Below are 8,616 nucleotides of genomic sequence, written 5' to 3' on the forward strand. Positions count from 1 at the left end.
TCACCCGTTCCTCAGCACCCACAATCGAATCCATTGTTCCTAAACCTCAGCACACACGCTCTGTGCATTCTTTGTCTAATGGCCTCTCGACTGCATATCCCAGCCTCATCCAGGCTTACGCTCTGGAAAGGGTCCTTGCCTCCCCTCTTTCCTCACACCCCACCTCTCATTGGTAACAAATTCCTGATTCCTGTCCCAAAGAGTCACCTTTCCTCTTTCTAGTTTGTGACCTCTATGTGCATTTCTCTTTGCTTTTTTACCTCTCACTTTTCGATCTTTTCTTCTTCAGTCGACCTCCACAGTTACCTCTGAAAGTGCCAGTCTGTCGTTTCCCATAGAATTAAACCAGACTTCTAGCAAGACAATCAATGCTTTTCCATGCCCTAACATGTGGCTAACACAATGTGTGTTCGAATCCTACTCCATCACCCCATTGTGCGACCTAGGAAAAGTTAGTCTCTCCCTGCCTTGGTTTCCCATTTGTAAAATGGAGTAACAGTCCCTACCTCAGGGAATGTTTTTGAAGATTATTAACATTTTGCTCTTGGAATAGCGCCTGGCACAGAGTAGGAGCTCTATAAATGTGAGCTCCTAGCTTCATCCTCACTGTCACCACTAGGCCCTGACCTATTGCTTTGGTCCTCATATCCTAATAAACAAACTACTCTGTGTCCCTCATACTCTGGCCATATCAAACTCTATTCTTGGGGCTGTTCTTTTCCACATTTCCACCTCCATAGCATCTCCAGAGCCAGTTTCAGAGCCACTTCCTCCCTGAAGTATCTCCCCATGCCCCAGGACGTGGTCATCGCCCCCATCTCTGAGAAGACCCTGTGAGGCTCCCTGAGCAAGCGGTGCGGTTGTGTGCTGCCTGTGGGTGACTTCTATGGCTTTCACATCAGGATTTTCCCGCAGTGCCTGGGACACCTGAGGGCCCCCGGCAGAGAGTCAGTCACCACAACCTGAAGCAGAGTATCCCCATCTGCCACCGAAGGGCCGGCCCGTGTGCGGTGCCTGCTAACTGCCATCTATCCTGTGGTTTCAGATTACCAGCAGCCTCTCATGATTGGCACCGGGACAGTCACGAGGAAGGGCTCCACCTTCCGGCCCATGGACACGGACACCGAGGAGTCGGGGGCGGGCACAGACGCTGGCGGCCACTATGACTGCCCGCAGCGCGCCGGCAGCCATGAGTACGCGCTGCCCCTGGCGCCCCCGGAGCCCGAGTACGCCACGCCCATCGTGGAGCGGCACCTGCTGCGCGCCCACACCTTCTCCGCGCAGAGCGGCTACCGCGTCCCCGGGCCCCAGCCTGGCCACAAACACTCCCTCTCCTCGGGCGGCTTCTCCCCCGTAGCGGGTGTGGGCGCCCACGACGGAGACTATCAAAGGCCACAGAGCATGCAGCCTGCAGACAGCGGCTACGACCGGCCCAAAGCCGCCAGCGCCTTCGCCACCGAAAGCAGTCACCCTGACTCTCAGAAGCCCCCAACGCATCCCAGGACAAGTGACAGCTATTCTGCCCCCAGAGACTGCCTCACACCCCTCAACCAGACGGCCATGACTGCCCTTTTGTGAACACAATGTGAAAGAAGCCTGCTGTGGTACTGAGCGTCGGGCTGTCGCAAGGCACTGGAAAAAGGGAGCCTGCTGGCCTAGAGTATGTGTGTGTGTGTGTATGTGTGTGTGTGAGATTCGGTAGGATCCTAGAGACAACCTGTCATACTGTTTACAAAATTGTACAGCTGGTTTCGTGCTGACCCTTAGGGTGGGTCTGTTGGGTTTTGTTGGACTAGAAAAATGAAAATTTTCTGATGGCTTTTTCATTCCTCTGACTGTGATATTGAGCTGCTTTGGTGTTAAAGGTGTAATCTGTACAGAGTTGTATTTAACAAGAATAAAAGTAACTTAAGTTTGCTCTATCAGATTTTAGTTCTGCACAGAGGTTAAGTGGGAAAATGCAGCTGTTACAAAATGTATATAAATAGTATGTTCATGTTTTTCAGTATATTATCTGATACTGTGTTAGCAGCAGGTCTGCTTAAACTTAATCTTGTTGTTACTGTGAGTCATTTCCTCTCCTTTGATAACTAGAACTAAAAGCATTTTTAACATTCTTCTCCTGGAAGAAATGAATTACTTGAAGCATGGAAAGCACACCAGGGTGGTTGTTTATTTAGCAATTATGACTGTAGATTTAAAAACAAGCAAAGAAGGAACACCTCAGCAGCTGCCCGTTTCCTTAGTCTCCACTTCAGAGGGGGATGCGAAGAGGTGGGCCCAGCTCCCGTGACCATGAAGGTGGCACAGGAATTAGTGTGAATGGCTGTGTCAGATGTTTTCGTACCTCAGATTAAAAATATTGCTGAGGTCAGATGCCACACTTTTCATGACTTTCTTCAGAAGTAGCACATTTTCGTGACTTCCATTGTCCTCTGAAAAACAAAGTTATTTGGAACATGTTCATACAAAAGTGACTCTGACCAAGTCTAAATCGAGCTTTTCTACTGACATGAAACTGTTGGAAACTTATCTGACTTTATAAGAAATGATTTTCCCCTCAAGGAGGCGTCTGTAATTCCAGAACAGCCCAGACCTCAGCTGTACCTCATGTTCAGTAGTTTTTATTTGGGTTTGTTTTGTGAGTTAAGTATGGTGGGATTTAACCTCTTTTGCCAAAGAGGAAAATGTGTGTGCGTGTTTTTTAATAGAAAATATGGACCAAAAAATTTTTTCCCTAAAGAATGTATTATAACTCTATTTGTATGGTTATTACATCCTGTGAAATGTATATATGTTAAAATAATGGGGGTGCTGGAAGGTCGTGGCAGACTAACTGCTTGTTAGTGTGGAGGGTAAATAGTTTACTTTGTGGAGTTTACATGGTTTTATGTGCACACTAATTATAATAAACTATGCCAAACCAAACTGCCCCTGACTCTCACTGGTCAGCCCTGCTTGCTGGGGTGTTAGAGGCACTCAAGGCTCAGCCTCCATAAAAAGGCAGGTGCCACAGTGGAAAGAGCAAGGGCTTGGTGCCAGATTAGGCCAGACCCCAATCTACCACAGAAGAATTGAGAAGTCTTTGGCTGCTTATATAATGATGAGACTCAGTTCCTCATGTTTGAAAATGGTGGTGTCGTGCTTTCTTCCTCCAAAACTTACTGATAAAAATTAGTTGAAACATTTATCAAAGTGTTTATTCTATTGTAGGTCCTTTTTTCTAATGTAACGCCTTCAGTGGGCTGTTTACAGAATTTTATTATTGGAATATTAGACCATGAGTATAGGCTTAGATCTACAGCCCTTCTTTACAATAGAGCTGTCTTCGTCTATCACGGTTCTTCTGCCACATTAGTGATCTAATCATGGCCAGTGGGAGAACAGGACTTTGTTTTGGATCAGCACTTGCTCAGGGTAGACTCATTGTGTAGAACAGGTTGGATGAGTGGAAAGGTCTGATAAACCCTACACAGCTAAACCTAAACTAGAGGATAAAGGCAGAAAAATATTACAATCCTTCTTTTTTGGTGTTTTGCAACATCAGCACATGATAAGGCGTGAATGAGACAATTCTAATTGATTTCTTTTACGTTATCAAATCCTACTGGGAGGTAAAGATTGTATTCTGCCACTTACATCTGTGGTTGAAACACATTTGCTATGACAAGCAAGACTACACGTATACAGGCTCCGGAAACTTTGCTCTGGGTTTTATCATTGTTATTTAAATTTTCATTAACGTTTATAATCAGCTTAGAAAATAGAAAGGATGTGAGAGATTGTTTTGTGTTTATTTTGTACTGCTTTGGATTCTTAACAGAACATGAAATCACATTTATAGGCACAACTATATATACCATGAAAAGCTATGAGGCCTTTTCCCACTCTGACCAGTCACAGCAGTCCAAGTGTGGCCACCAGGTTGGCCTCACTATTCCTAAAATGCTTATCTTGCATTCATTCACGTACCAAATAGTTATTGAGGTTCTGAGAGCAGTGTTTACCCTGTACTTACTTGAGTTGAAAGAGAGGATGCCTAGTCTCTCCCCCAGATCTGAGAGCAGTTGAATCCCTCCAGTGAGAAACTACGGTGCATACAAACACCCCAACCTGCAAGTATTTCCTGCCCAAAACACAGCCCATGCAGTCACCCCATGCCACATTGCACACCCACCAACACTGCTGTGTTCACATCCCACTACAGATCCCCCGTCTCCCACTGATCTCGCTCCCAGCTTCTCCCTGTTCTGGAATAAATTCCCCTAGAGGCTTTAAAGGTTTTTATTTTGTCTTTGGTATTCTGCAATTTTACTACTATGTGTGTTGAGCTATGAATTTGTTTCTGTTCACATTGCTTGGGACTTGTGCCTCTTGAATCTTAGGATTTATCAACTATGAAAATGATCAGCCCTCTTTTTTGGTTTTTTTCTTTATTTTCTCCTGGAAATCCTATTGGATACTCATTGGAGCTTCTCATTCTCTTTGATTCTGATACCTGAGTATTTCCCTTTATTTCTTATGAGATTAGCTAGGCCTTGTAAAGAATTCTGATTTATTTTGTCTGACATTCCTAGGAATTCATAGTAGACAGGTTTTCTTCTTTAGTCTGCCATCTTGCTGGAATGATGCCTCCCCAACAGAAACAAGAAAGCGTATTTATTAAAATAGCAGGCCAGTCATAGTCTCTCACACATCCCAGCACAAGAGTCTGAGGCAGATTGATAGCTTGAGCCCAGGAGTCCGAGGCCAACCTGGGCAATGTAGTGAGACCTCCTTTCTACAAAAAAAAAAATTTAAATTAGCCAGTTGAAGTGGTGCAAGCCTGCAGTCCCAGTTACTGGGGAGGTGGAAGGATCACTTGAGCCCAGAAGGTGGAGGTTGAAGTAAGCCAAGATCACGCCACTGCACTCCAGCCTGGGCGACAGAGCAAGACCATGTTTTTTGTTGTTGTTTTGTTTTAGAACTTGGTTTTAACTGGAGATTCAATCTTTGTAACTATGTGTTTGCGAGCACATTACTGGTGCTTTCTAAATCTACTTCTTTATTCCCAGAGTGGAAATTATGATGAAAGGGCTGTTGTGCAGACTATATTATAGAGTTTTGCATACATTAGATGATCAATAAAATTAGCTCCTTTTCTCTCTGCCCAATCTGAAGTCATCCAACACCATTTCCCTTAGAGTCCTTTTTATTTTTCAAGTGGAAACTGCCTGTCCTCCCAACCAATGCACTTAACTGTGGCACACACCCTTCTCCCGATAGACTACTTCCACATCCTTTCTCACTCTTTCACTGCCGTTCAAAGTTCTCCCTTTTTTCTCACCTAGCTCTACCACCTTTTTCTTTTTGCTGTGACACCTAATATCTTCCAGGCCACTTTTTTCTATTCGTTGAGGACGTTCACCTAAGTCTAGTTCTTCTTCATTCCTCCTTTGTAATCATACTAGAGAATGAAGTGCCCAACATGGTCATTTTTGTGGTTTCTTGACTTCCACTCTAGTAACCTCCACTCTATTTAAACCACTCCCACACATGTCTACATTCTTGTTGTCAACAAGATCCCCAGCACTGTAAACCTAATCTCCAGCAATTCTCTCTTAGCTCAAAACCCTGAGTTCTTCGCCTTTCCACCAACTTAGTCACTAATCTCACTTAGATACCTAACCCCCAGATCCCATCATTTTCCTCTAGTTGTTAAAATTTTTAGGTTGCATTTCCTTCCCTATCCATCATTGAACTGTTTTGCCTCAGCATTTTCGCTCCATGTTCTTTCCAGGAACCCCAAACTATGAGACCCCAACAACGTAATTCCCCTTGAGAATACCATCTCTCCATCTTCATCACAGCAGCGGGGGAACATTGCAAAACTATTCACACTGTGGCTGTTACAAAAGCTCAGCTTCCAATTTACCGGGGGCCCATCACTCCTCAATGCTTTTATTTATCTTTGATCCCTTTTTCCCTACCCCTCAGCAATTATTCCAAAGCAGTGCCACTTTTCACACTCTCCCTTACTCTGATCTTGCCACTTCCTTCACCTAAAAATAAGTCATTAAAATCAGAACAACTTCCTGTTGATTCCTCTTCCCACAGAACCTGTATCCACTTCATTCCTTTCCTCATTCCTTCCTGTGTCAATGGAAAAAGTGTTCTAAACCTTCACCTGTGACCTTAAATCCCACTGCCTTCCCCTTATCTCTTTGCTCCTATTCTCCCTTTTTCCTTTATCTTCTCTCTTTCATTGGAGGTCTCCCCCTCAGCCTTTAAACTTCCTCAAATCTCTCTCAAGTATAAAGAATTCTCCCTTAATATCCTAAGCCCTTCTAATTACCTGTTGTCTTTCTTCCAAGAATGATCTCCTCTTGGAATTTTCGTATGCCTTATTTCCCATCCATTCTTTTTCTAATGTGGTTTTTAGTCAGTTATATAGGTACACAAAACATAGTATCCCTTTCCATTTGTTCAAGCCCCTTTTGCATCCTTTCAGGGAATTTTAAAGAGTGCTCACATAAGTACTGCATATTTTTTGTTTAATTTATACTTAGGTGTTTTTTGTTGTTGCCGCCATTGTAAATTGTCCTCACCTCCTCTTTTAAGTATCAAGAACCAGTATGGCCTAGTGGTAAAAAGCATGGATTCTGGGGCTTAGGCTGCCTGGGCTTAAATTCTGCCCAGTTGTGACCAAGAAGGACTTACTTTCTATGACTCCATTTCCTTATTTCTAAATGGAGATACTAATGGTATATACCTTATAGGGTTGTGATGAAGATTACAAGGCTTAATATACATAAAACCCTGACAACAGTGTCTGGCCCATGAGAAGTGCCATGTGGTGGTAGCTATTATATGCAGTCTTCCTGTTTCATTTCTGTGACTAATTTGTATGCAAAAAGTCTTTACTAAATGTCCTTATTATTCCTAGTAGCTTTTAGTTGATTCTGTTAGGTTTTTCTGGAATTTGATCACATTTGCAAATAGTGCTAGTGCTATCTCCTTTCCAATATTTATGTGTACATTTAATTCCATTGGCAATACCTCCAGTACCATATTAAATACTTCTGGTAGCTCCCACCTTAGCATGATGCTGGCTTTTAGGCAGAGACAGATTTATTACGTTGAGGTAAATCTTATTATGTTAAGAAAGCATCTAGTTATTCCTTTTCTTTTCCCCTCACAAGGAATGTGCTTAATTTTGACCAAAGCCTTTTCAGCATCTATGGAAAATATGATTTTCCTCCATAGGACTCCTCCCTAGAGCCAGTCAGATGATTAATCACATAATTAGATGTCCCAATGTTAAACATCTGGTTATAGTATATGAATCCATTACTGTATTAAATTTGCATGGATAGGATTTTACTTAGGATTTTTACATTAATATTCTTTTGTGGGTCAGGCGCGGTGGCTCACGCCTGTAATTCCGGCACTTTGGGAAGCCAGGAGGGCGGATCACGAGGTCAAGCGATCGAGACTATCCTGGCCAACATGGTGAAACCCTGTCTCTACTAAAAATACAAAACAGCTGGGCGTGGTGGCCTGTGCCTAGAGTCCCAGCTACTCGGCAGGCTGAGGCAGGAGAATCGCTTGAACCTGGGAGGAGGAGGTTGCAGTGAGCCGAGATCGAGTCACTGCACTCCAGCCTGGCAACAGAGCAAGACTCAGTTGCAAAAAAAAAAAAAATTTTTGTGAATCAGGGCTTTTGTTTTCTTTCTTTGTGGCAATCTCGATCAGATATTATTAGCTTGACAGAAACGATTCAGAATTTTTCTTCCCGTTTTTGGTTCTCTTGCTAAGCATTAGAGTTAGCTGTTGTTTAAAAGTTTAGTAGCAATGACCTGTGAAATCACATATTTTGGTAATTTGTGGGGAGAGCACTTTGCCAATTTCTTCTATTTTTCCTATGGAAATTGGTTTGTTTAGATTTTAAAACTTCCTTGGGAACAGTTTTGGTAAATTACATTTCCTAGAAAAGTTTTCAAATTTATTCCTATAGAATTGAACAAAGTAGTCCATTATTATCCTTTTAGTTTTCTCTTTTATGAGTATTTCTCTCTTATTTCTTATTTTGTATATTTGCATTTACTCCCTTTTTTCATGACTAATCAGCAGTTTGCCTTTTTCCTCTGAAAAATCAGTTTTTAAATTTTTGTAGTTACTTTTACTGTTTCAGAAGCCAACAACTCGTTTGTTACTGCCCTAGGCAGAGAATAAAAATGCCCTCAACCATGGTGAACATGAGAGTAGAGGGCACCTAGTGAGCATGACACATCCTCAAATGTCACAAAAGGACACAAATATCCTTGTTGCAGTATTGCTTCCTAAAGAATATGGGGACAGTATGCACACAAGCAGGAAATAACTTATTCCGTAAGTATTTGGTGGGGCAGGGGATTGCTATAGTCTTGACAATCTAGAAATCTACTATATAACTCTAGGAGTTCTCTCATTCTACATTACTCCACTACAGCCAAATAGTTTCTTGTGAAATTCAAACCCAGCACAGTCGTCATTTTTAGAAATCAAAACTGTATCAAACCTAGGCTCCATCAAACCTTGCACCCTTTAAGAAAAATTTTTTTAAAATTCTACTGCAGTTGGCAAGCATGGAAAAAA

At 42.6% G+C, this 8,616-nt stretch overlaps 1 protein-coding gene across 3 annotated transcripts in view; it reads left to right on the forward strand.

Moving 5' to 3' along the window:
- The window catches only part of DCBLD1 (discoidin, CUB and LCCL domain containing 1), a 66,249-nt gene extending 63,321 nt beyond the window's left edge, over positions 1-2,928 (forward strand). For 2 of the 3 annotated variants that reach the window (XM_038000979.2, XM_008007231.3), the window contains one exon: positions 1,046-2,928. Coding sequence is in view for 1 of the 3 variants with exons in the window: in XM_008007231.3 (XP_008005422.3) it covers positions 1,046-1,578 (533 nt within the window). In the remaining 2 variants the exon portion in view is untranslated. The remainder of the gene's footprint in view (positions 1-1,045) is intronic. The other variant, XM_073022432.1, reaches the window with a different exon arrangement.
- Positions 2,929-8,616: the final 5,688 nt, after the last annotated feature.

The sequence above is a fragment of the Chlorocebus sabaeus genome, chromosome 13 (genome assembly GCF_047675955.1).
Source record: "Chlorocebus sabaeus isolate Y175 chromosome 13, mChlSab1.0.hap1, whole genome shotgun sequence".
NCBI classification, from domain to species: domain Eukaryota; kingdom Metazoa; phylum Chordata; class Mammalia; order Primates; family Cercopithecidae; genus Chlorocebus; species Chlorocebus sabaeus.